Source organism: Lissotriton vulgaris, chromosome 5 (genome assembly GCF_964263255.1).
Source record: "Lissotriton vulgaris chromosome 5, aLisVul1.2, whole genome shotgun sequence".
Lineage (NCBI taxonomy): Eukaryota > Metazoa > Chordata > Amphibia > Caudata > Salamandridae > Lissotriton > Lissotriton vulgaris.
Genome location: NC_141693.1, coordinates 1,451,022,647 through 1,451,050,643, shown reverse-complemented (window position 1 = coordinate 1,451,050,643; position 27,997 = coordinate 1,451,022,647). Strand labels below are relative to the sequence as shown.

General features: G+C 49.9%; 1 protein-coding gene across 1 annotated transcript in view; it reads left to right on the top strand.

Annotated features, from left to right (window-relative positions):
- The window catches only part of LOC147712728 (6-phosphofructo-2-kinase/fructose-2,6-bisphosphatase 2-like), a 235,129-nt gene that overhangs the window by 74,083 nt on the left and 133,049 nt on the right, over positions 1-27,997 (top strand). The window contains exons 3-4 of the mRNA XM_086919698.1: positions 7,411-7,536; positions 8,063-8,159. Of these exons, the coding sequence (XP_086775824.1) occupies positions 7,411-7,536; positions 8,063-8,159 (223 nt within the window). The remainder of the gene's footprint in view (positions 1-7,410; positions 7,537-8,062; positions 8,160-27,997) is intronic.

Sequence of the window (27,997 nt, the reverse complement as noted above, 5' to 3'; positions counted from 1 at the left end):
GGGTGCCTCGGCGGAGCTGTGTGGTGGGTGCCTCGGCGGAGGGTGGGTGCTTCTGTGGAGCTGTGTGGTGTGTGCATCTGTGGAGCTGTGTGGTGGGTGCCTCGGCGGAGCTGTGTGGTGGGTGCCTCGGCAGAGGGTGAGTGCATCTGTGGAGCTGTGTGGTGTGTGCATCTGTGGAGCTGTGTGGTGGGTGCATCTGTGGAGCTGTGTGGTGGGTGTATCTGTGGAGCTGCGTGGTGGGTGTATCTGTGGAGCTGTGTGGTGGGTGCCTAGGTAGAGCTGTGTGGTGGGTGCATCGGTGGAGCTGTGTGGTGGGTGCCTCGGTGGAGCTGTGTGGTGGGTGCCTCGGTGGAGCTGTGTGGTGGGTGCCTCGGTGGAGCTGTGTGGTGGGTGCATCTGTGGAGCCGTGTGGTGGGTGCATCGGTGGAGCCGTTTAGTGGGTGCGTCGGTGGAGCTGTGTGGTGGGTGCCTTGGTGGAGCTGTATGGTGGGTGCCTCGGTGGAGCTGTGTGGTGGGTGCATCGGTGGAGCTGTGTGGTGGGTGCATCGGTGGAGCTGTGTGGTGGGTGCATCGGTGGAGCTGTGTGGTGGGTGCATCGGTGGAGCTGTATGGTGGGTGCCTCGGTGGAGCTGTGTGGTGGGTGCCTCGGTGGAGCTGTGTGGTGGGTGCCTCAGAGTTGTGTGGTGGGTGCCTCGGTGGAGCTGTGTGGTGGGTGCATCCGTGGAGCTGTGTCGGTGGAGCTGTGTGGTGGCTGCATCGCTTGAGCTGTGTGGTGGGTGCATCTGTGGAGCTGTGTGGTGGGTGCATCGGTGGAGCTGTGTGGTGGGTGCCTCTGTGGAGCTGTGTGGTGGGTGCATTTGTGGTGGTGGGTGCATCTGTGGTGGTGGGTGCATCTGTGGAGCTGTGTGGTGGGTGCATCGGTGGAGCTGTGTGGTGGGTGCCTCTGTGGAGCTGTGTGGTGGGTGCATCGGTGGTGGTGGGTGCATCTGTGGAGCTGTGTAGTGGGTGCATATGTGGAGCTGTGTGGTGGGTGCATCTGTGGAGCTGTGTGGTGGGTGCATCTGTGGAGCTGTGTGGTGGGTGCATCTGTGGAGCTGTGTGGTGGGTGCATCTGTGGAGCCGTGTGGTGGGTGCATCGGTGGAGCCGTTTAGTGGGTGCGTCGGTGGAGCTGTGTGGTGGGTGCCTTGGTGGAGCTGTATGGTGGGTGCCTCGGTGGAGCTGTGTGGTGGGTGCATCGGTGGAGCTGTGTGGTGGGTGCATCGGTGGAGCTGTGTGGTGGGTGCATCGGTGGAGCTGTGTGGTGGGCGCATCGGTGGAGCTGGGTGGTGGGTGCATCAGTGGAGCTGTGTCGATGGAGCTGTGTGGTGGCTGCATCAGTGGAGCTGTGTGGTGGGTGCATCGGTGGAGCTGTGTGGTGGGTGCCTCGGTGGAGCTGGGTGCCTCGGTGGAGCTGTGTAGGTGGAGCTGTGTGGTGGGTGCACCGGTGGAGCTGGGTGGTGGGTGCATCAGTGGAGCTGTGTGGTGGGTGCATCGATGGAGCTGTGTGGTGAGTGCATCAGTGGAGCTTAGTGGGTGCATTGGTGGAGCTGTGTGGTGGGTGCATTGGTGGAGCTTAGTTGGTGTAGCTGTGTGGTGGGTGCATCAGTGTAGCTGTGTGGTGGGTGCCTTGGCGGAGCTGTGTGGTGGGTGCCTCGGCGGAGCTGTGTGGTGGGTGCCTCGGCGGAGGGTGGGTGCTTCTGTGGAGCTGTGTGGTGTGTGCATCTGTGGAGCTGTGTGGTGGGTGCCTCGGCGGAGCTGTGTGGTGGGTGCCTCGGCAGAGGGTGGGTGCATCTGTGGAGCTGTGTGGTGTGTGCATCTGTGGAGCTGTGTGGTGGGTGCATCTGTGGAGCTGTGTGGTGGGTGTATCTGTGGAGCTGTGTGGTGGGTGTATCTGTGGAGCTGTGTGGTGGGTGCCTAGGTAGAGCTGTGTGGTGGGTGCATCGGTGGAGCTGTGTGGTGGGTGCCTCGGTGGAGCTGTGTGGTGGGTGCCTCGGTGGAGCTGTGTGGTGGGTGCCTCGGTGGAGCTGTGTGGTGGGTGCATCGGTGGAGCTGTGTGGTGGGTGCATCGGTGGAGCTGTGTGGTGGGTGCATCGGTGGAGCTGTGTGGTGAGTGCCTCGGTGGAGCTGTGTGGTAAGTGCCTCGGTGGAGCTGTGTGGTGGGTGCATCGGTAGGGCTGTGTAGGTGGAGCTGTGTGGTGGGTGCATCGGTGGAGCTGTGTCGGAGCTGTGTGGTGGGTGCATCGGTGGAGCTGTGTCGGTGGAGCTGTGTGGTGGGTGCATCTGTGGAGCTCTCTGGTGGGTGCATCGGTGGAGCTGTGTCGGTGGAGCTGTGTGGTGGTTGCATCAGTGGAGCTGTGTGGTGGGTGCATCTTTGGAGCTGTGTAGATGGAGCTGTGTGGTGGGTGCATCGGTGGAGCTGTGTCGGTGGAGCTGTGTGGTGGGGGCATCTGTGGAGCTCTGTGGTGGGTGCATCGGTGGAGCTGTGTGGGGGTTGCATCAGTGGAGCTGTGTGGTGGGTGCATCGGTGGAGCTGTGTGGTGGGTGCATCGGTGGAGCTGTGTGGTGGGTGCCTCGGTGGAGCTGTGTGGTGGGTGCATCGGTGGAGCTGTGTGGTGGGTGCATTGGTGGAGCTGTGTCGGTGGAGCTGTGTGGTGGCTGCATCGCTTGAGCTGTGTGGTGGGTGCCTCGGTGGAGCTGTGTGGTGGGTGCCTCTGTGGAGCTATGTGGTGGGTGCATCGGTGGAGCTGTGTGGTGGGTGCATCGGTGGAGCTGTGTAGGTGGAGCTGTGTTGTATGTGGCACTTTTTATAAATCATTAGTAAAAGAGATCAATGAAATTCAACTAAAACCCATATATAGCAGAAGAGGAGAAAGCTCTAGTAACGGGAGGCAGGATAAATGTATTCCTTTGAAGCAAATCGCCAGCATGTGAAAGGTGTAAAATAGCAATCAGCATAAAACAAAAATGACAGCAAAAGACTTTATAAAATTCTGTGTGGCCCTGATAAAATAATTTGAGCGTTTAATTATATCATGACCAACATTGTTTTAAGAGCAGCGTGCGAGATGGTTAAGCTGCACTATAAACAAGCCCTCGGCATTGCTGTGGTGGGAAGGGGGGGCGGGGAGAAGCAAGAAGGGAAGAATAGGGCCGGGAGCAGCAGCCTTTGATGTGCTGGCCGGCCGGCCCTGCAGTGAATAATTAAGGGAGGAGAAATGCCGGATGGGGGAGGCTTGAGATGCCTGAGGAGGCTGGTGGCTTTGATGTGCACGCGCTTCGGGCACTGCAACAAATCGCCGAGTTAGGTAAACTCTGTTTAAGCTGCAATATAGCTCGCCAGCTATGCGCATGCGCATCAGCAGGCGAGCCCTAAAACCATTGGAAAAGACAACAGGTTTCAAAGGCAAGACCTATTGATTTGGCAAATTCTTGTTATGCATGAGCCCTTCAAAGCAAACAGAATATTTCAGGTACTTTCTTCAAATATCCTCTTTACAGATGTTTTCTGCCGTTGCTGCAGTTCTAAAATTAATTATTTGCAAATATGAAAATGAATATAAAATTAAATGGTGACCAATATGCAAATACTACAGGCCCTTTCTTCAATAGTGCTTCAAAACCCACCCCTTGTCTGTTTCTTCTCCCCCACACAGCCACCCACACACCCCTTGTCCGTTTCTTCTCCCCCATCCTTGTCCGTTTCTTCTCCCCCCACCCACCCCTTGTCCGTTTCTTCTCAAATTGTCCGTTTCTTCTCCCCTCCCACCCACCCCTTGTCCGTTTCTTCTCCCCTCCCACCCACCCCTTGTCCGTTTCTTCTCCCCTCCCACCCACCCCTTGTCCGTTTCTTCTCCCCTCCCACCAACCCCTTGTCCGTTTCTTCTCCCCTCCCACCCACCCCTTGTCCGTTTCTTCTCCCCCACCCACCCACCCACCCCTTGTCCGTTTCTTCTCCCCCACCCACCCATCCCTTGTCCGTTACTTCTCTCCCACCCACCCACCCACCCCTTGTCCGTTTCTTCTCCCCCACCAACCCACCCCTTGCCCGTTTCTTCTCCCCCCACCCACCCACCCCTTGTCCATTTCTTCTCCCCCACCCACCCACCCCTTGTCCGTTTCTTCTCCCCCACCCACCCACCCCTTGTCCGTTTCTTCTCCCCCACCCACCCACCCCTTGTCCGTTTCTTCTCCCCCACCCACCCACCCCTTGTCCGTTTCTTCTCCCCCACCCACCCACCCCTTGTCCGTTTCTTCTCCTCCAACCACCCACCCCTTGTCCGTTTCTTCTCCTCCACCCACCACCCCTTGTCCGTTTCTTCTCCTCCATCCACCCACCCCTTGTCCGTTTCTTCTCCCCCACCCCTTGTCTGTTTCTAACCCCACCAACCCACCCCTTGTCTGTTTCTAAAACCCCCACCCACCCACCCACCCCTTGTCTGTTTCTAATACCCCCACCCACCCACCCCTTGTCTGTTTCTAATACCCCCACCCACCCACCCCTTGTCTGTTTCTAATACCCCTTGTCTGTTTCTAACACCCCCCACCCCTTGTCTGTTTCCAACCCCCTTGTCTGTTTCTAACCCCCCCACCCCTTGTTTGTTTCTAACCCCCTTGTCTGTTTCTAACCCCCCCACCCCTTGTCTGTTTCTAACCCCCTTGTCTGTTTCTCAATGTCTGTTTCTCCCCCCACTCACCCATCCCTTGTCTGTTTCTTCTCCTCATTTGTCTGTTTTTGCTCCCCATTTGTCTGTTTTTGCTCCCCATTTTGTCTGTTTTTGCTCCCCATTTGTCTGTTTTTGCTCCCCATTTGTCTGTTTTTGCTCCCCATTTGTCTGTTTTTGCTCCCCATTTGTCTATTTTTGCTCTCCATTTGTCTGTTTCTGTTCCCCATGTCTGTTTGTCTTTCTGCTCCCCCTTGCTATTTCTGCTCCCCCTTGTCTGTTTCTGTCCCCCATGTCTGTGTGTCTGTTTCTGCTCCACCCTGTCTGTTTCTGCTCCACCTGGTATGTTTCTGCTTCCCCCTTGTCTGTTTCTGTCCCCCATGTCTGTGTGTCTGTTTCTGCTCCACCCTGTCTGTTTCTGCTCCACCCTGTCTGTTTCTGCTCCCCCCTTGTCTGTTTCTGCTTCCCCCTTGTCTGTTTCTGCTTCCCCCTTGTCTGTTTCTGCTTCCCCTTGTCTGTTTCTGCTTCCCCCTTGTCTGCTTCTTTCCCCCCCCTTGTCTGTTTCTTTCCCCCCCTTGTCTGTTTCTTTCCCCCCCTTGTCTGTTTCTTTCCCCCCCTTGTCTGTTTCTTCCCCCCCTTGTCTGTTTCCGCTCCTCCCTTGTCCGTTTCTGCTCCCCCTGTCTGTGTTGCCTCTTTTCCCCGCCCACCCCTTCCTTCCCTGCGGTGCTTTTTTCCCCGCCCGCCCCTTGCCTGCGGTGCTTCTTTTCCCTGCCCAATCGCACATTGCCTGCTGTACCTCTTTTCCCCGCGCACCTATCCCTTGCCTGCGGTGCCTCATTTCATTGCACCTCCCCCCCCCCCCTAGCAGCGGTGCCTCTTTTTGTCGCCCATCTGCCCCTTGTCAGGGGTGCCTCTTTTCCCTGCCCAACCGCCCCTTGTCGGCGGAGCCTCTTTTCCCCGCCCACCCTCAGCTGTCTGTGGTGCCTCTTTTCCCCACCCACCTGCCCCTGTCTGTGGTGCCTCTTTTCCCACCCACCCTTGTCTGTGGTGCCTCTTTTCCCGACCTACCCGCACCTTGACTGCAGCACCTCCTTTCCCCGCCCCTTGTCGGCAGAGCCTTCTTTTCCTTGCCACCATCCTTTTATCAGTGATACCCCTTTTACCCGCTCACCTGCCCCTTGTCGGCTGTGCCCCTTTTCCCCGCCCAACCGCCCCTTGTTGGCGGTGCCCCTTTTAGCCTCCCACCCGCCCCTTGTCGGGTGTGCCCCTTTTCCCCTCCCACATGCCCCTTGTCAGCGGTGCCCCTTTTCCCCACCCACCCGCCCCTTGGCGGTGCCCCTTTTCCCCACCCACCCGCCCTTTGTCGGCTGTGCCCCTTTTCCCCACCCACCCGCCCCTTGTTGGCGGTGCCCCTTTTAGCCTCCCACCCGCCCCTTGTCTGGTGTGCCCCTTTTCCCCTCCTACATGCCCCTTGTCAGCGGTGCCCCTTTTCCCCACCCAGCAGCCCCTTGGCGGTGCCCCTTTTCCCCAACCACCTGCCCCTTGCCCGCGGTATCTCTTACCCTCCCACCCCTTTCCTGTGGTGCCTCTTGCCCACGCCAGCCCACCCACCCCTTCCGCCAGTGCCTTTTGACCACCCACCCACCCCTTGCCCGTGGTGCCTCATGACCACCTCCTTTCCCCGCCCCTTGTCGGCAGAGCCTTCTTTTCGTTGCCACCATCCTTTTATCAGCGATGCCCCTTTTCCCCACCCACCTGCCCCTTGTCGGCTGTGCCCCTTTTCCCCGCCCAACTGCCCCTTGCTGGCGGTGCCCCTTTTAGCCTCCCACCCGCCCTTGTCGGGTGTGCCCCTTTTCCCCACCCACCCGCCCCTTGCCTGCGGTATCTCTTACCCTCCCACCCCTTTCCTGTGGTGCCTCTTGCCCACGCTAGCCCGCCCACCCCTTCCGCCAGTGCCTTTTGACCACCCACCCACCCCTTGCCCGTGGTGCCTCATGATCACCCACCCTCCCCATGCCCGCGGTGCCTCTTTTCCCCGGCCACCCTCCCCATGCCCGCAGAGCCTCTATTTCCCGCCCACCCGGCCCTTTCCTGCTGGCCCTCTTTTTCCTGCCCCCCGCCCCTTGCCCGTGGGGCCTCTTTTCCCTGCCCTGTCGCCCCATGCCTGCAGTGCCTCTTTTCCCTGCCCCCCGCCCCTTGCCTGTGGTGTCTCTTTTGCCTTCCCACCTGCCTCTTGCCCACCCGCACTTGCCTGCGGTGTCTCTTACCCACCCACCTGTTTCCTGTGGTGCCTCTTGCACACTCCAACCCACCCACCCCTTCCCCCAGTGCCTCTTGACCACCCACCCACCCCTTCCCCCAGTGCCTCTTGACCATACATGCCCATGGTGCCTCTTGACCACCCACCCACCCCTTGCCCACGGTGCCTCTTGACCACCCACCCACCCCTTGTCCGCGGTGCCTATTGACCACCCACCCCTTGCCTGTGGTGCCTCTCTTGCCCGCCCCTTGTCAGTGCTGAATCTTCTCCTCCCACCCTGCCTGAAACTCAAGTACACATACTTTAAAATTATTGCTGTAAATATTAAGCTACTAATTTAAGATGCCTTTCAAACTCTGTAAAGCTGTTTAACCTTCTCTGGGATTATGTCTGCCCCTGGACAACCCAAATAACTATATATTCTCCATATGACTTCCTTTTTCCCACAGCTTGGGCGTCATACATGACCAACTCACCCACTTTGATTGTAATGATCGGCCTGCCAGCCAGGGGGAAGACCTACATGTCTAAAAAGTTAACCCGCTACCTAAACTGGATTGGTGTGCCTACAAAAGGTGAGTTTTACACCAAAGATGTTACCTCTATAATGCATTGCCGCCTTTACGTTATTAACAATGTTTCCTGGATGAGCCACTGAGTTGACCGCTCTATGCTAAAGTTTTTGGTGTTTTGCTTCTACAATGTCTTCGATGTCTAAAACTGAAACCAGTTTGTTTTAAAGGTACACAGATATCTGTCTGAATCTCTACCCTTGCACCTCTGTTGCTGTGTGTCTTCTCTGATTCCTTCTACCTCCTTTTTCATTCTCCATTTCGCACTCCATCTCTTTACCACCATGCGTCAACCCTTCTCCCCTTTCTGTCCCTTCTTTTTCCCTTCTTTCTATCCTCTTTCTTACACTCGTCTTATTTCTGTCTTCCACTCTCTCCTTTCCTGCATCTCACTTCTTCTCTCTCTCTCTTCCTTCTGTCGATCAATGTTTTTTAGCCATTTTAATGTGTTCCCTAATTTTCTCATACTTCCTCTACGCCCTGTAAAGGATCCCCAAGTTTAACCTTTACCCACATTTTTCCCATCCAGTATTCAATTTAGGAATGTATCGCCGGGAAGCAGTTAGGTCGTACAAGTCCTATGATTTCTTTCGGCACGACAATGAGGAAGCCATGAGAATTCGAAAGTAAGTCCGCCGAGGGTTTGCATGCAAGGATAATCCTCTTCGAAGCGCATGCTCATTAAAAACAAGTGGGGTGTTTAATTGTGTGAAGGAGCTATGTTCTAATAGTTGTTATTAGAGTTGTACCTCTCAACCAGATTTTGTGATCCTTGTCCAACTACTTTTGCTGTTTGTACCTTGGTTTAGTTAGAAACAAATATTGAGATTATCTAGAAACAATTGAACCCCAGTGTTCTGAATTATGTTAAACACAAGGCATTTCACATGTCGCATTGTAATACGTGGGACTAAAGATCCATTTAATGTGCATGATTATCTAGCCGTTTAGGCCTGACTACACAAGTCATTACTAGACGCATCACACCCACATACTCAAGACCATCTATATAGAGTAAGTCTTCTTGTCAACCCTCTTAAGTTTTTGACTTGTTTAGGTTTACCTCTTTAAGGCATTGGCTCCATGAGCTGTTGTCCCATTTTAGATAATTTCCACGGTATATCATGGCTGGTTATTCTAAAACTTACTTTGGTAAAAACTTAAAGGAGTCGTTCTTTATTCCTTGGCACACAAGCATAGTGATGTTAATGAACGTGCTGTGTTCTGTAAAGTGCATTGTGGCAGGTCTTAACAATGTGTCAGTGGCAGCCGCACGGAGCTCCTGAGTTAAATCAAGCTCAAAATAAAGGGACATGCATTCATTGTTTCCAATACCCACGCATCTTGCCAACACCAGTGTAACATCTTGCTGCCTGGATGACTGTCAGTAGCAGGGGAGTTAGTGGAACTGCTGCCAGTGTGTTCCTCTCCTTAACCCTCTTCATATTGCTGCTCCTGTCACTGTTACTATCATGGCACCTCTGACAGCATTTGCTGAATTCTAAAGCTATTAAGACCATTTTTACATGGCCTTCAGACTTGCCCAATGTGAAAGCCCAGCAACCTGCATGACTGGAGGCTATATTAGAACCTTTTGGTTTCTACTTTGGCCGCTTTCTCCTGCCACAGCCTTCAGCCTTTTAAATATTCTTTGATGGTGGCTGAAAACATGGTTGCTATATATTTTACTTGCTGTTGCTGACCATGTAACCGGTCTCAGAGTACTGAAGTGACTGCATTTTCCCCTGTGACACGTGAAGGCCTGTCCATGGAAAAGTCTGATGGTGCGAATGATATGCAGGTGCATGCCGAGTTGTGAATAATATTTTATGTATTGGTTAGCAGGCAGCCTATTGTTGAAGAGTGGAGGGGAAAGTCACTGGTAGATCAGGCTCCTGTGGATGGAGAGGGTGAAGTTTTATTTGGGAGAGGTCAAAATGCAGTTATCAGATGTCCAGGAGAAGCCCCCCAGCATGCAAGCAATGTCTGTTGCTTAACACATCCGCAGATTAATCTTGGATTCTAACTTTGCTTTGACCCCTGACTGAACGTGATCAGACTACTGTTCAATCGTGTTCTGTTAATTTTAGAGCTAATATGCATTGGGTCAATGGATTTCGAGAAGGTGGTTGCTAAAATATCTTCACTGTTTCCATTGCTCCGCAGATCGTTACTTTCATCTGATAGAGACATCTAGCCGCAGATACCTTACCTTTAAACTTCCAGGCATCCGGAACATTTTTCTTAGAAGTACCCCAGCGCGCCTGTAGGTGGCATCTGTTAACTCCTTGTGATGTCATATGAGTCGTATTAGTCATCGTTGTGATGTCTGGGTCCTCAATATAACCTCCACTCCGGTGCGCTGACGTCAGTTCTTTTCTTTCCGCGCCAGCTAGTGCAGATCCATTAAAGAGAGCTTACTCACTGTCATTTTTTGCCAGACTTTTTTTGAGTTTTTGGTGACTCCTTTTGGTGTGTTAAGATGTCTAGTAAGAAGACCTCTGGGTTCAAGCCGAGCAGCACCTGTCACTGCCCCATGTCGGTCACGGACCCCCCACTTGGTGTGTGTGCCTGGAGCGCAACCACAACATGAAGTTGTGCTCCAATTGCTGTGTCATGGCACCGAAGACTTTCGGGGTGTGGTCCCTAAAGCTGATCGCGGCCCAGCATCTGGCCTCACAAAGGTCGCCTTGCCGATCTTGGTCCTGGTCGCGGTCGAGAGAAAGGTCTGAGCACCGCTCCGTTGAATCAAAGTCCTCTTCGTCAAAATCTTTGAAGTCAGGCAAGAGGCAACACCAGAAGTCGAAGCCTGCTTAGACTATGCCCCACCCGTCCCGCGACAAGGTGGAGAACCCTCAGCATTCGAGGCCCACTCTGCAGAGATGGTGCATGGGAAGGATCCGTGCTTCCCTGCCTTACCGGGATCGGGAGCTACCCCCGCCAAGCTTAAGGAGTTTTATGATCCCATGTGCACCGCATTTGGGCGGCCTGACCCTGTCAGTGCGCCTTCGGGCCCGCAGGCTCAGATGACCGGGGAGTCACCATGGATTCCGCAGCTTTGGTGCCAAGGCCTCCAACTGGACCCGTTCCGGGTCCGGACTGGCGCCGGTCGCACCTCCACAGTGACCTTCCCCGAAGCTGTGTACTCCGCTGAGGTCCTCTGCGTCACTGGCGCACACTGGCGGTGCCTCCCCAATCCTCATTCCCAGCGACACGAAACCGGTAGGGCATCCTCGAACGCAGAGACCGGCCCAACGGAGCTGTCCGGCTTCTTCCCGTTCACCCTGCCCTATTCTGAAGAGTTAGGAATGGATGAGGAGAATATACCAGTGATCCTTCCCCAATATATTTTTAATGCAATAAATACTCTCTCGAACAGCCTTATGTGGGGTGCTGGTTTGAGACGTATTAGTTTGCGTAAACTCCAATTAGGGACTAGGTTGGGGGGACTTGGTGTACCGGATTTTAGGGGCTATTATGCCAGCCAACTTCAATGGTTTTCATATTGGACCGCTGGCAGGAACCTACATGAGATTGATTTTACGAAAGAACGTCTGGACCGCGGGGAACTCCACTCTTTATTATTACCGAGGGCCCAGATACCCCTGGACTGCTCTCCCCTCCTGCACACAGCATTGATATGCTGGAAGAAAGCCCTGTCATATACTTCTGCAGTACCTCCATATGCGGCGAATATTCCCTTGTTGGGCATTCCGACACCGCAGGGTAGACTTACACGACATGCGTTGCGTCTCTGGACGGAAAACGGTATAGAAGATCTAGGTGCTTTTTTTGGCGATGAGACGTTGTTGGATCACGACTCCTTCATACAGATGACAGGGGCTCCTCCAAGATTATACTTATTACACGTCACTGTGTCACACTACATAAGGAACACATGGGCACCATTACGACGCAAGCCTACACAACACAAATTGGTTTATTTATTGTATTATATGGGGGCGGGGGGACACCTTGTACGCTGGTTATACACCGGGATTAGGGAACATGCAGCGATTCCACTCGCGACCCTAAGGGTGACCTGGGCTCAGGATTCCAACTCGGAATTAACAGATAAGGCGTGGCAGCTTATACTAGAGCACCCAAAAAGAATATCGCGTAATGCTAAATTTAAATGTATTCAGGCGATGGTGCTCCACAGGGCATACTTAACCCCCAAGCGGATACATCGTATGTTTCCAGACTCCCCACATTGCTGCCTCCATTGTCAGGGAGATGAAGCTGACTTCATTCACATGCTGTGGTCCTGCCCACGATTACGGAGCTACTGGGCCGAACTATGCCAGGTGCTCCATACAGTTACACAATTTCTAGTTCCGGTGGAAGCTTTGTATTGTTTGGTGGGGTTACGTAAAAGATGTAAGACATTGAAGGTTGAGTTGAAATTCCTAGACCTGGCCCTCATTCTGGCGATCAGGAACATAATGATGAGATGGAAGTTCCCCAGGCCCCCTAGGTTAACTGCATGGCAATCGGATCTAGTGCAATGGGGTTGTGCGGAGGGAGCGGCCCTAAGCAGGGAGGAGGAGAGAGGTCATAGGAAACAACCCATAGCAATGGAGTGGGATGGGATGATACTGGAGTTGGAAGGGCCTGACTTGATCATCTCTCAGGTGGTAGGGTCTCAATAGTTCGCCTGAGGTGGAGGAATTCGGCTGGGAGGAAGCCCCGTCCCCAAGAAGGTGCACATGATAATTACACCCTGACGCTGCAGATTGACAGTCTTTATTGCTTGCCCCGAGGGAGTCACCTAGATGATTCTGAAGCGACCAGGAGAGGGTGGGAATGGGGAGGGGGTATTGTTGGGGGAGCGATGTTCGTATGTTTTGATAATGATAATGATGTACATAGGGAAGACTTACGCCACATAGTCTGTGTATGAAACAGGCCTCTGATGATGGAGAAAATTGCTCTGCCCTTCCTTGTTCAAGGAGTTTTTTCAAGAGACTGATACTTACCACATGTGATATAGGGGTGAAAATTGAAAAACTGACTGTGATGTATACATTTCTTTGTGTCAGTGCAAGTTTTCACTGCAGTCACTAATAAAGAGTTTTAAAAAAAAAGGAATGGATGAGGAGGATTGGGAGGGGGAGCAGGATCCCTTAGAAATCCTGCAACCATAAGACATGGACTGGTACGAGGAACTGGGTGATTTCAGTGGTCTGGACACCTCCGCAGATTCTGGCATGCTGTCTCCACCTTACCTGGCTACGGAGGAGGGGGGCATCATTTGCTATGGTGGAGGGTAGGGCTGATGAGTTCTTGGACCTGCAGCTCCCTATGGTGGCAGTCAAGACTAACTTCTTGATAGAGGTCTTGCAGCCTGGTGTCTCCAGCTCGGAACCCTTGCTGCCTTTCAATGAGTCCTTAGCGGACGTCCTTCTGGGCACCTGGTCCAAAGCCAGCACAGGGGCTCCTGTGAATAGTTTGATTGCCCACTGCTTTGCCCTGCACTGGGGGATCCTGTTTTGCTCACGGTCCGCCCCACCCCACATAGATTGGTGGTTCAAGATTCCACTTCCGGTGGTGCATTCCCTTCCACACCACCGGACAGGGAATCCAAGAGACTGGAAACTTTGGATAGAAAATTTTTTCTGTCATTGCAGTCGGTGAACCCCGCATGCCTTTTGGGCCCTTACTCCCATTCAATATGAAGCACAGTTGCGCAGGTACTGCCCAGGGTCTCGGAGGTGGACCAGATCCTACTCTCCCAAGCCATTTCAGACTGGAGACCTGCAGCAGGTTCGCAAAGTTCACCATCTGATATGGCTTGAACACGACAGACTCGCTGGGCAGAGCGATTGCCCCGACGGTGGCCATACATCACCATGCCTGGCTGAGGACATCTGGTTTTTCGGGGGGGATGTCCAAGGTAACATTCTTGGACATGTCCTTTGATGGCTCCCCTCATTTCGGAGACAAAGCATATGCTGCCCTTGAGCGTTTCAAGGACTCCCTGGTTCCGGTCAAGTCCTTCGGCCTCACCACAACATCCCAGCCTGTTACTTCTTTTCGCTCCTTTTGTGGCTATGGAAGGGACTACCAGCCGCACCAACCCTATTCCAGCCAGAGGGACCCGCAAGTGCAGCTGCCTTTGCGGGGCCGCGGAGGCGGTTCACCATGACCCTGTGGGTCGGGAGGCCAGAATTCGGGCCAAGCCACAATCCCCTCGTCCACCGCAAAACCTTTCTAGTCCAATCCCCCAGGATTATTCGTGACTATTTGGTGGCAGAATGAGCCATCATCTCCACCACTGGCGAAACATTACCTCGTACAGGTGAATGTTGCAAATAGTCCGAAGGGACTACTCCCCCCCCCCCCCCCTCCCCCACTTAGACACTACCCTCCCCCTATGTACGATCGGCTGACTGAGGATCACCTTGCTGTACTCCGCGAGGAAGTCAAAACTCTCTTGGCCAAGGTCGCTATTGAGAGGGTTCCTGGGTCACAAGTAGGCTGTAGTTGTTATTCCCGCTACTTTCTGGTCCCAAAGAAGGATGGAGGCCATCGTCCTATCCTCAACCTTAGAGCCCTCCACTACTTCCTCAAAAAGGAGAAGTTCTATATGCTCACCCTCTCTCAGGTCCTGTCTGCCCTGGACCTGGGAGATTGGATGGTAGCACTGGACATGCAGGATGCCTATTTTCATAACCCCGTTCTGCCTGCCCATCACCGCTACCTAATGATTGCGGTGGGCCAGGAGCACTTTCAGTTTGCGGTGCTCCCCTTCATCCCCACCAGTGCTCCTTGGGTGTTCACAAAGGTGATGGCGGTGATCGCAGCCCATCTGTGGATATCAGGAGTTCCAGTCTTCTTCTTTCTTGACGACTGTTTTTTGAAGGCGAGCTCATCCCAAGTAGTCGTCTCCCACCTCCAGACTATGCCGAACTTCATACATTCTCTGGGGTTCCTTGTCTCTGTGCCCAAATCACACTGGACTCCCTCTCAGACATTCCCTTTTATTGGGGCGGTTCTGGACATAGTGCAGTTTTGGGCATAGCCTCCCGAACAGCGACTCAAGTATATTCAGGCTAGGATGTGGATGTTTCAGCCTCTATCCTAGGTTTCTGTGAGAATGACTCTGAGGCTGTTGGCCCTCATAGTCTTCTTCAGCCTACTGGTGGACCATGCACGGAGGCGCATGTGGGCTCTGCTGTGGGACCTGAATTTCCAATGGGCACAGCATTAAGGAGATCTCACCGACCTGGTTCAGGTATCAGAGGGCACTGCGAAAGACCTGCAGTGGTGGCTGACAAACGATTGGGTCAGAGGCAGACCCCTCTCACTTCCCCACCCAGATCTCACAGTAGTGATGGTTGTGTTTCTTATGGGATGGAGCTGCCATCTGGGGGAGGTGGACATCCGAGATCTATGGTCTCCAGCAGAAGACAGGCTCCATATCAACCTATTGGAACTTTGTGCGATTCGACTGGCAATGAAGCCCTTTTTTCCATCCATCAAGGAAAGGCTAGTTCAGGTGTTTACAGACAACACTACCACCATGTGGTACTACAACAAATAAAGCGGAGTGCGCTCGTGGACTCTGTTAAGAGGCTCTGTGCCTCTGGACTTGGCTGGAACAGGGCATTTCCCTGGTGTTTCAACATCTGGCTGGTTCTCTGAACGCCAGAGCGGATGAACTCAGTCGAATGTGCCTTGAGGAGCTGGAGTGGCTTCTCCATCCGGAGGTGGCACAACGTCTTTTTCAGCGGTGGGGAAAACCTTGGCTCGATCTGTTTTTCCTCCAGGGAGAACATGCAATGTCAGCAATCAGGTCTCCTATGCACCTTTCTGCGCATACCACTCCTGACAAGAGTGCTCAAGAAGGTCAGGAGCGATCGGGCACAAGTCATACTTGTTGCTCTGGATTGGGCACAGAAAGTTTGGTATCCATAGCTTCTGAATGATCATCGCACCTCCAATCAGGCTGACCCTTCGGAAGGATCTTCTGTCGCAGCAGCAGGGGAGGGTGCTCCACCCGAAACGGTCCACTCTCCGCCTCCTTGCATGGCAATTGAGGGGCGACAGTTAACAGCTTTTGACCTTCCTCCCAAAGTCTCCGGGGTTATTTTGGCTGCCAGGCATCCCTCCACAAAATCGGTATATGCCTGCCGATAGAACAAATTATATCAATGTTGTACTGAAAGGTCTATTTACCCCTTTGCTGCCTCTCTGGTGAATATTCTCCTGTTTATACTCTCTTTGTCCGAGCAGGGCTCTGCTTTGGGCACCTAGAAGGGCAACCTTTCAGCCTGCTCTGCTTTTTTTTTCGGCTGCCAGATCAGCCTTCACTTTTTAAGTCCCCTCTGGTACAGAGATTTTTGAAGGCGTTAACCAAATTGTTTCCCCCTTTTCTTATGCCACAATGGGACCTTTATTTGGTCCTTCCATTCTTGAATTGCTTACCGTTTGAGCTGCTTCACAACTGTCCCCTACGGTTGCTCACTATCAAAACAGATTTTTGAAAGCAATTCCCTCTGCCAGGAGGGTGAGCGAACTACGGGCACTGCCATTCCAGCCTCCTTACCTGACAGTCTTCCCGGACAAAGTGGTACTGAGAACTAGGGCATCCTTTTTTCCCCAAGGTTGTGACTCCCTTCCATCTGGAACAGACAGTTACTCTGCCACTTTGTATGCACCTCCGCGTCCTTCCAAAGAAGAGGAGCGTCTCCACCAACTGGACCCAAAAAGAGCATTATCGTTATACCTTGATCGCACAAAAGAGTTCTGGGTCGATGACCAACTCTTTAAAGGATATGTGGTAGCAAAGAAGGGGTGCGCTGTCCAAAAGTGGACCATATCCAGCTGGGTTAGCCTCTGCATCAAAATATGTTATACCTTAACAAAGAAGCAGCCTCCCAAAGGCCTGAGGGCCCATTCCAACAGGGTGACAGCAGCCACCACAATCCTCCAGCTTGGTGTTCCTATTTCTGATGTCTGTCAAGTGGCCACGTGGGCATCTCTGCACATGTTTGCCAGACACTATTGCCTGGATTCTCAGGTTCACAGGGAGTGCCTGTTTGGTCGCTCTGTCTTACAGGATTTCCTGGTTTATAGCTTTTCTGCAGTCCGACCTCTTGGGAAGGTATTGCTTTGGTATCTGTTCGAAGGTAAGGAATCTGCGGCTAGATGTTTCTATCATATTGACAAGTTACTTATCTTCGGTAGGTCCTTATCTGGTAGAGACATGATCTTGCCGCAGATTCTTTACAGACCCACCCATCCTCCCTGCACTGCGGAATTGTCTTTTAGTGTCAGGGCTGTTCCCCTTTAGGGCCCTAGTTTCTTTAACACACCATGGTCGGTCACTACAGTTCTCCACGCTTCTGACATGGAAAGTTGTGAAAAATGCTGATGTCCGCATGCCGGAGTGAAGGTTATATTGACGACTCGGACGTCATGATGATGAAGCAGACTCCTTCGCGCAGAGACTTCCAGTGCACCTACCGGCGCACAGGGGAACTGCTAAGAAAAATCTTACAGATCCAGCCTGTGGCTAGATCATGTCTCTACCAGATAAGGCATTACTGATGGTAAGTAACTTGTACTTCATGCCCATATTTTAAAGTCTTGCTGCATATCTAGTGTCCTTCTTTTCCTGCCACAGCAGAAAAACCCTCTACAAACCAAGAATGTGACCACTAGTAAGAGCCCTGCCTCCCTCCTCAATCCCCTACACTTTTTCTGGCCAGTCTGGGCCTCTAAGACGCTGCTTTCTATCTGCCTGCCCTAGCCCTCAACCAGTACTTTCCTTTCTGTAGCATCTGTCTGTCTCTGAATGTGTGTCTTGATACCGAGGTATTGATCTGTGCCCCTTGCTCTGCCTGAGGGTGTATCGTGTTCATGTGGTGTGTTTAAAGTGCTTACATTTGTGCTTGGTGCTTGGGGTGTACCTACTCCTTGAGGTTTTTTTGTTGATCCTCACAAGGTACATCTCTGTGCCTACCCTTGGATGTGTTTTCATAGGACTTGGTCTGTGGCTAGTCCCATGGATGCCTGTCTGACACTGCACTGTGTTCGTACCCTAGTGTGCCTGTTCTTTCAGTCGGTATGGTTTCTTGTGCCTGTCGTTTGCTAAGTCATTGAGCTTCTGGTCTGCCGTTTGAGTGTGTTCTTGCCATGACCTAGCTAGCTCAGTTCTTGTTGTGTCTATTTTCACAGCAGTGCCGGTCTGTCCCTGAAAGTGGGTTTAACTCTGGTCTGCTTGCATGTTCATGGAGCTTACCCCTAGTAGTTGCTGTAGTGTTTGTACCGTGCAGTATGAGTAGTGCAGTATAAGAGTAGTTGGTCTCCTCAACTCCGATATCCCTCTACACGCCTTCTGTCCCTTTGTCAGTGCTCTTCTCCACAGTGTCTCTTCATGTCCTATGCTTTTCTTACACTGCCTTTGACACACCTTCTTTTCCCACCTTATATTTCTCCTTAGACTCCTTCCCACACCGTTTTTGAGACTCTAAGACCTGACAGTTTCCCAACAACTCTTCATTCCTACTCCACACAACCATGCCCACATGTAAAGTCTGCTTGGTGAGAGTTCATGCTGCATTCCAATTCAACTTGGGAAAATGCTGTTCTTATGGAATGGATGTAAATTCACCCAAGGCCGACTATTCCGAGTCTCAGGAGTGGTGGCTGTTGCGTGCGATACATGCAGTAATTAACAAGCATTTGCAATTCAATAGGTCTCGCATTTGCTAAAGTTAGAGCTGTTTGTGTTAAAAACGACAATGTTTTTGACTTTTGTTTTTTTATTTGCAGTGGGATTGTTATTTTTGCACTGCCCTATTATCACTGTTGTAAAAAAGCAAAAGTATAAAACATTGTCATTTTCAAGCCAAGAGCTCCAACTTTAACAAATGTGAGACCTATTGTATTGCAGATGCTTCTTTTATTAACTTTCCCTCTGGCCTATTTGTGTTCAAATTGCATTTATAGCGCGCCTACTACCCTTGACAAGGCGTCCTTTATAACAGCATACACATCTAAAAAATAAATATAGCTGAACATGCACACATTACAATTAAAATGTAATAGCTTTATTTACTATTCAGCCTTGTTTATTGTCATGAAAATTAATTTAAGAGAAAAGACACAGTCAATCAAACGATATTTCATAAACAGAATGGCTAACAACAAGCAGCCCAAAAATATAAGATGGATCAAAGGAATATCTCCGGTGAATTTTTAGCTACAAAACCAGTAAATCAATACTTAGCAAATTTTGGGAAGATCGTTAGGGGCCTGTGATATCCTTTAATTCGTTGATGAGCTGACTATTAACGAGAAAGGTAACAAGTGGGGTGCTTGAAGCTCACAAATACTAAATAAGTTCACTAATTCGTTTTTGAGGCGTCGCAAAAGATCGAAGCCAGTCTGTGATGATTCAAGCAAGCCGGGCCGACGACGGCTGAAATGCCAGAAACCGGTCCCCGGAAGCTTGCTTCCTTCCCAGTATAAGAATTGGCTTGGTAGTTTGGTTTGCCCTGTTCCCATCATGCACTGGGCCAGGAACAGACTAATTTGCATGTAGCCAGGTTCTGAGCTGGGATGGTGCAGTGAACTAAAAAACGGTGATGGATCAAGCCCTGATCTCTTGACTGGGTAAGAGTATTCTGCATCATTCAGAAACTCTGTCCATCACCAACCCCTTTTCCAAAATCTATTTCATAGGCTTGATCATGTTTGGTTTATTCATGCGCATGCACCCCAATGCATGTGTGCACCTACAAAATGGCGTGACTACGTTTTTTTTATTTACTGATCTAATATGGATCAGTAAATTGAAATAAATAAATGAATCTGAGTAGCACTTTTTGCCGCTGGGACAGGTTTATGGCATTAGACAAACATTCTTCCCTTTTGAGACACGGCATGGAAGCATTTATTCTCCCATGGAAAACACACTGCTTATGATCATGATAATTGTTGTTTGACTCCCTAAAGCTTAGCGATTATGCTGTCCATAAACACACGCTATTTTCTTTATTATAAAAAGGATACTGTGTAATCTACTGTCTCACCCGAGTACCAAAGCAATGAAAGCTTCGAATAAGTACAATGAGGCAGAAGGCTCACTGCAACAGTGCAGGCAAAGACTAGCATTGGCAGAGCCAACCGGTCTCGCCTTTATAATGCGTGTGGTGAGATTTTGGCTTTGCCAATGTTTGTCTGTGAAGTACTTTTTTCTAAAGAAGGTAAAATAGAAAAACCTGAACACTGAAGAAAACCAAATGCATATCTTTTGATATCTCAAAACTGTACATTGAAATCGGTATTTTCATTATTTATAAATGTCATGGTTTATTTTTCAAATAATTTTCTTTCAGAAAACTTATCATAATTTGAAAAGAATAAAGATATGTCAGCATGTAAGGAGAAATGCTTGCCAAGGCCTAATTTACTTTCTACAGGATTTGACTATTTGGTCCTCTGTAGTAGCCCGGGAAACAGTTATGGTCTTCCAAGAGCAGTTTTATGCTAAATAAATCTTCTTCCTCGTGCACCAGCTGAGTGGGCGCAGCAAATAGTCTTCCCACAACATCACAAGTGCCTTTGTGTGCTAAAGATTGTACTTTCATGAAATATGTTGAATGCAGGACATAAAAAAACACCTGAAAAGTCTGCTCTTCTTCATCCATACTCCAGCAGAAATATCCCTGTTACTGTGCTTTTACAAATAAGCTGGGAGAGGTGGAGAGCAACACAATGCAGGCAGCGAGAGGTCTTTTGGGAGGGGAAGCAGCACTTGAAGAGCGCTAGAAAACACATGTACTTTCAAGAAGCGCTGAATGGAAAAAAGGTAATTCTCTAAATGTGAGCTGTGAAAAGATGCAAGTCATTCAATCAGGTGGATCGTAAACGGAATATGCTCCACAGGAGGAACAAACACAAGGGGAAGGTAAGCCATCGCATAAGAAGTAAGCAGATTGCACAGTGGCAATAAAGTGAACCAGTGGTAAGCAATGGGTGGGCTCCTATTCACAATGGGCATTTTATATCCCAGACAGTGCAAGCTGGGCTGTCTGGTTGGTAGAACCGAACAGAAACAAGCACGCATTAGCAAAGCCAATGGGCCTCGCCTTTGTTATCCGATCTTTTGGCTTTGCCAATTCCTATTGCCAATTCTGAACAGCAACATGAACAAAAAAAGTAATTGGCAAGCCATTAGGTCTGGATTTAATGTGAACATGTAAAGAAATCAGAATCGTTCATGTTTTTGACTGCATGCATTGCAAAATTAAAGCTAATCGTATTAACATGCACACACAGAAACAAGCAACCCATAGCAAGACCTATAGGGTAAGACCTACAGATATACATGCACACAAAGACAACACAAAAATGGACCTGCCCAACAGAGGCACAAGCGGCACTATAAAGATTTTGCAACTGCAGTTGGTGGCAAAACAATAATTAAGACGGAGGGAGAAAGGAAGTAGAGAGATAAAGAGTGGAGAAGGGTATCTATTAGAGCTATAGACGAAGAAAGCACATGCAATATGGGGAAACAACTAAAAGAATAAAGACTAAAGGGTGGAAAAATAAGAGGGGAAGAAGAGAAAAAGGAAAGAGTGAAAAATACCCCATAGTTTAGATTTAGTAAAGAGAGAAAAAAATATATGCATTTGCCTCCAGATGATGAAGACATCCTTAGCTGAGCAAGCATTCATAAAGCCAAGATGGAACACTAAGGTAGAGGGGCGCTCCATCTCACCTACTCAGATTGAAGTAACCGGAATTAACAAACGAGTAGAAGGGCCTGACTCTACAGCGTTAACCTGCCTTCAATTTAGTTGCAAAAACAAAGAGACCGAGCAGGAGCTTGGAGGAAAAAGGTAGCATACCAAAGTTAACGTTCACCAGTTTGTCCTCCTTCTCTTTGTAATCAGTGCCTCAGCAGATTACCCATTAACATGGGAGGGCAGAGGTTGGGCGGGAAAGAAAGTTCTTTTTTTGGTGCTGTGTCAGTCTGTTCCACGACGATTGGTCATTGGCAAGCATAGAACATTGGAAAGAGAACGGTGTTGCGTGGGCTGACAATTTAGAAAACAGTGGGTTGCTCCAATTTCCTTGACACACAAAATACGAGCAAAAGCGAAAGTGCCCGATATTAAATATTAAGTTGTGTTTAATTAGGTGGTGTTATGTGTTTCAGAATTCACTAACGGGGGTGCACTATGCATTCCTCTTTGAGAGCTTAATAAACATCTGCGCGGATTTATGCAGGCACGTGGACACCTTGGAAGCAGGGGTATGTCAATGTGCAAGCCAAAGGGCTAGGGGAGGCATGGCTCTGGCTGCTTCCTACAGCTGTTGCAACCAGTGCTTTAGATGGGCGTTAATATCCGGTACGGGGTACCTGCACTGCTTTAATTGAGAGGGAGTAAGTACCTGCACTTCTAAGGAGAGGCGCAATACTTGTAATTGGAGGGTACTCTGGTATAGGGTACCTGCACTTTTAAATTTCCATTTCAAGCACTGGTTGCCACATCTTAGGATAAACAGAACGTTTTTGAACTTCGCTCCAGTTTCCATGTATGTGGAAAAGGGGAAAGTAGAATGCAACTACTGGAGCCTGCAAGGAAATAAATCTCAAGGTCTTAAAAGCTAATAAATATGTACAAGAATGCCTCCACTGTGAGAGCGCCCTGCAGAATACTGCACTTTACTGATAGTACACGGAGTGGCTGGATGGAAGCGAAGGTCCAGCCAGCCAGTAGGCTGAAGAGAGTTGAACAATGCCTGGGAGGCAAGCCGGATTTACTGCGACATTCTGCCTGCAACTTAAATAATTATGTTAACATTAGGAACAGAGTTTCATATTGCACATTCACATTGCTAGAACAGTATTACCCAGTCTAGTGGCATTCACGGTTTTTACACTGGAAAGTTGAACGGCTGAGTTGGCCCTGATCCCTCTTTGCCTCAAGGCGACCTCTCCAAAAGCTACCTGTATATTCATTTTAAAGGCCCAACTGCAAAGAACAGTTTCATTCATGTGACAAATCACTACAGTTCTCACACCAAAACCCTATTTAATCTTCATCTGTCCCCAAAGCCCCTTCTGACATAAATACCCCCTCATTCAGATAAAGGAGGTCCCTGATATTCACGCACAGGCCTCGTGGGCCCCATTATCCACTATCCAGGGAAAGCAATTTCGGTGCTACTCTGGAAACAAGCAACAATTTTTTGTCTGTCTCATCCGAATGACTCTATTGTGGCTGCCTCTGATTGTAAATAATCCACTCATCCGGAATAGTCTTCTCCTGGTGCTACAGCTACACCAGACGTTATGGCCCAGTCACTTACTGACCTGTGCTGCAGGGATTTCATGTTCATAGCAGCCACACATTTGGTCACACAAATTATTAAATTAGAACTGGTTGCACTGATGTACAGTGCAAAGATTTTTGCAGCAGCCACAGGGTCGTAAAATGAAATAAAATGCCCTGGTGCAGAAGAAAGGAAAACAGGTTTGCGACGATGGAGAGGTGTTTTTTCTTCCTAATTCAACAAGAACAAGCATTGGCATAGCCAATAGTTCTCGCCTTTGGGACCTTTATAAGTGTTCAGCCATGCAACAGTTGATGTTGTTGCACCAAGGATATTGTGCTGCATAACTAAATACTTATAAGGTCCCAAAGGCGAAACCTATTTGGCTATGCTTGTGCAGCAGGAAAAGGCAAATTATGCAGCATAATGCAGCACATTTCTTGATCGCTTTACTTCATTATTTTGTCATTTTTACACCTGTAACAGTGTCAGGAAAAATAGATCACCCTACTAGTACCAAGTACAGAAATAAGCTACTAAAAGATGACCCGTCAACCTTTGCACAAAGCCTTCCGGTCTGCAGGAAACCAAGTCGCCATATTTGTTGTTACTTTTCATCCGTTTGAGCTAGGTACAAAGTTTTTATTTTGTTAAAATAGAGAGACTATGCACTATATTGTGGATTATGTGGCAAATGGGGTAAACCCATAATTATGTGAAAATAGAAAGTATTAAAACATGAATAGGGGTGCTTCAGATTAGGATTGGAGTGAATCAACAGAGCTGTTGGCCCTTGCATAGCAAGGGCTTTGCATGTCAGGGCTGGAGTAACAGAGATGTGTGTTGGACCCAGAGGTGAAATAGAGGTGCATCGGCAGAGCCGTGCATCTGGGCCTGCAGGGGTCGCTCGATGTGTGGGCTTGAGACTATAGCAACAAGATATGTAGGCCCAAGGATTGGAATACCCAACTCTGAAGGAAGAAAGACGGAGCTAGTTCGACTAACGACTGGAAACTATGTGGAAATGCTACATGAGTGCACACACGAGAAGCAGGTATGTAAAGGCAGTCAGCCTACAGCTCGAGTAGGCAGCTCGTCCAATCCTGCATTGACAGTTGTGCAATGTTTGTTTGTGGATCAGCCTGTAGCTGCAGGGGTCTGGTGTGCAACGGCCACTCACAGCAGCACGTTTAACAAACGGTCCATACAATACGACGTGCACATTGTTACCAGTTTGGGTCTTCACAGCAGGACTTGACCAACATAGAATTGTGAGTTACCTCTGTGAGGCTAGGAGGCCTAGGCAGAAGTCAGTCACATTTGTTTGGCGCACAATGGCCTTTTCTCCAACCGGCAGAAATAACTACAACATTTTCCTATAGGTTAGTCCAAAGCGACCAACTCATTTCAATGCTGAAAAAACACTACATAAACCTCAATATGTTTTAACGGGAGCTCTGCGTTCAAGTGCTCCCAAATATGGCAACTATCGCTTGCATTCTTAAAACAAGCACGCGCGACCACGCTAATTGAAAACAGATGGCCCCTGTGCACCGCTGCTCGCTCCCGCAAGGTGGATGCCGCCACAAGCATGAGTGCTTGAAAAGTGCAGACCAATTTCTAAAGGTCATCTCGTAGGGCAACTCATGCGCGCTGTGCTAGGCTCGACTCAAAAAAAGCGCCTTGGTGGGAGCAGCAGACACAGAGAGAGCACGGTGAGAAGAAAAAGAACCTCCGTTAAATCAAGAGCAGTGGACGGGCATGGATTAACTTGAATCCATCTGTGCTAGGTCTGTTCTCCACACAAAGGATCAGAGGATTGATTGGCATGCAGTGATAATTAAGGAGGCTGCAAAGAAGAGGAACACTGAAGCCAACAGATGGTGAGCAACAGGCGGGCTTCAAGCCCTTTTTCATTTTTAAACAATAGTGTCTCAAGCGAGAGTCTGTTGGCGCATACTCTCGCAAGCTGCACCCTAAAAAGGGCTAGCCATCTTAGGACAAGCAGTGCTTGTTTACACTTTCTTGGTCATAGTGATAAAACATTAAAATACAATTCGACACCTACTACAGGGAACCCTGGGTGGTCATTGTAGGGTAGGAAGCACTTCACCAGCTAAGCTATTTCACTGGCTTCCTAAAAAAAAAAGATTGCAGGCAAAAAAAACCTAGGAGTATCATTTGAGCCCAGAGACCAAAGCTATTACAGATACATATTTACTCGTTCGCTTCATCCGGCGGGCCTCCTTTCTTCTAAAAGAAGTGCTAAACCCTCTGCAAAGGTGTAAACAGTTAGGGTGTAGAGAGCAAGGGCATGGTGTCAGGGTGGTGGAAGGTGTGTGTGCGCGGGCTTGCTTAAATGCAAAGATCCCCCGTTGTGTATCAAGCGTCGGGTAAATTCTAGTTTAACGTATTTAGTGCCTTCTGTACACTGGTCCTTATCACCTTGTAATATTTCATGGGTTTAAATATACATATTTTTGGTTTGACACAGGCGAAAGCAGAACAAAATCGCCCCTTTGGCAGAGAAATGTGCACATTTAATTACGTCAAGGCAATATATAAAAAAACAAAAACGTTTTACTCATGTGCCTGCAGGTTGCGCACAACAAACATTTTGAAAAACGCAAACCAAAAATGCTCGTAAAAATATTGCTAACATCTTCAAAGGACAGACCTCCTAAGCAAAGAAAGGCTGGGTCCCCACATGCACTTGCAGACTTCACACGTATTCGTTTCTTTTCTTTAATCATTCAACACAAACCACTGTTCGACTTGGACCATAAGTTTATCAAAACCCCGAATGAGTGCGGGGCAAGTGAATACGTACCAGGAGAGATCAGACTGTTAATAAAGCAAGACCTCTTGCGACCAAACAAACGCGTGAATGTCACATTTCTGGCTGTAGCACTTCAGAGTAAAATCCGCATGTAAAAAGACGGACCTCTCAGAAGAGGCTGTCAGCGTGGCAAATACGAATACACGGGCTTCAAAGCTTATTGTACCGTTATCAATCCTCAGGATTACGTTGTTTTTAGCTGGCCAAACTTCACCTTGTTACATTGCTCTTCTTTCAGCTCAGAGTTGTCTTTGGATCTACTTCTTGGCACAGTTTTTAGGTAAATACACGTGTGTTTATGCATCGCCTGACCACGGTTCTTCCTTGTTCATCTAGTTCCAGGCCGCGAGCGCGTTCTTCTCTCTCACTTTGGCTGCTATCCGGGATTGCGTTTGACGTATTACTTCAGTGTTCTTGCATACTGATTTATTGCTTTTGCACCTTCTGCCATGGGGCTGGAGTGTCACTGAGCGCCACACCAAACAGGGGCACTTCCAGTTCTCGTCCATCGTTTCTATGACCCAGAATAAGTGTGCGACTGCTCATCATATATGTATTCAGATAACACTAGCACCCAGTCCTATCCTGTCCACTGTAGTCAGGGCAGGAACCCCTCACAGACGTACGAGGATCAAAACATGAGAATGCATTGATACAGACTCAATCTATTGGAAGCAAACCAGTAACTGTATGTGACTCCCAAATACAACCCTCAATAGCAGGCTCATCAAGGGAAAAATATGTGTTCAGTGTCCATTCGTCTGCACATAGATTTGATCTAAAGAAAGCCAATGCAAACAAACATTGGCAAACCAAATAACTTGGCACCCTCTTATTGCAGCCAAGACTTATTTTGATTTTCCAGGTGACTTAGAAACTGCTCCTCTTCCAGTGTTTTCAAGAAACTGTTGGTAAAAACTATGTTCCTCGGGAACCATCTTTACTGCCCAGCTTTAGACACTGCCTGTAATGTGTCCTCTTAACATGTCTGTTGTCTTCATCTTTATTGTTTTTAGGTTTCGCCTGGCGAACAGCTGCGCAGCAGCGTTTCGCGCAGGCGAAAACTTTTGTTTACAAGTATGGGGCTTTATTCCGCCTCTCTGTTCCATTGGCTAGCTCCATAAATGGAGGCTAGCCATTGGAACAGGGATACGTCACTCATTCCCCGAGCAGATTCGTGGGCGTTCCGGCGATTTTTACTCATCCCGCCCATTTCGTGCGTCATGCGGGCGGGTGTTTTTTTTTTTCCTCCGAAGATGGCGGCCGGGCAGTAGCTTACTTGGGAAGCTCCGCAGCTCGGACCCTTTTCTCTTGTTTGGCTTCAGCAGCCCCCGAGGATGTCTCCATGATGCCGTAGGTGTGGTCTCCCCCCCTGTGCCTGAACGCCATGAGCCTCGGTGTCCTCCAGCACCTCCCGTGTTCCGCTCCCCCCTCCGGCGCCCGCGTCCATGGTATTTTCATTTCATTTGTTTTCTTCTCTCGCCTTTTTTCAATGTATTGCTTTCTGTTTGTCTTTATTTGTTTCCCTTGCCCCCTCCCCCTTCCCGCTGTCCGTGTGCCCGTTAGCCCGCCCCTTCCCGCTGTCCGTGTGCCCGTTCGACTCATGTTGCTGCGTGTGTCCGATACAGAGAGAGCCCGTTAAGTCCCTGGTTTATGCGTGCCGAATAGTGCACTGTGCCCCTGTGTGCTTGCATGTGCCGTTGTATGCGGGAATGTTGTTGCTTGTGTCCAGAGCAGAGAGAGCCTAGTCTCTGGTTTATGCGTGTTGAAGAGTACATTGTGCCCTGTGTGCTTGTATGTGCTGGTGTGCGAGCATGTTACTGTGTGTGTCCGGGGAGAGAGACCCCTTCCCTGGTTTATGCGTGCCGAATAGTCACTGTGCCCCTGTGTGCTTGTATGTGCTGGTGTGCGAGCATGTTGCTGTGTGTGTCCGGGGAGAGAGACCCCGTCCCTGGTTTATGCGTGCCGAATAGTCACTGTGCCCCTGTGTGCTTGCCTGTGCTGTTGAGGGCGAGCTTGTTGCTGTGTGTGTCCGGGCAGCGAGAGCCCCATCCCTGGTTTGCCCGAGCCCATGTTAGAGGACGTCAAGGCTGCAGGTGCACGGCCCTGTTTCACCTTGCACTAAGAAGCCGGTTGCCAGTCCTCAGCAAAGTGGCCTGGGGGGGGTTGCAGGTGGTTTTGTTTTGTACGCAGGAGTGTTTTCTTCAAAAGAGGAACCTGCTGATTATTTTCTGGGCTGCGTCCGAGGGCCCTGGTAATGAGTGTGCGCCTCTGCAAAGTTTTCCCTGCAGCTGCCGCTTTAGAAAAGTGCTGATGTTGCGATCC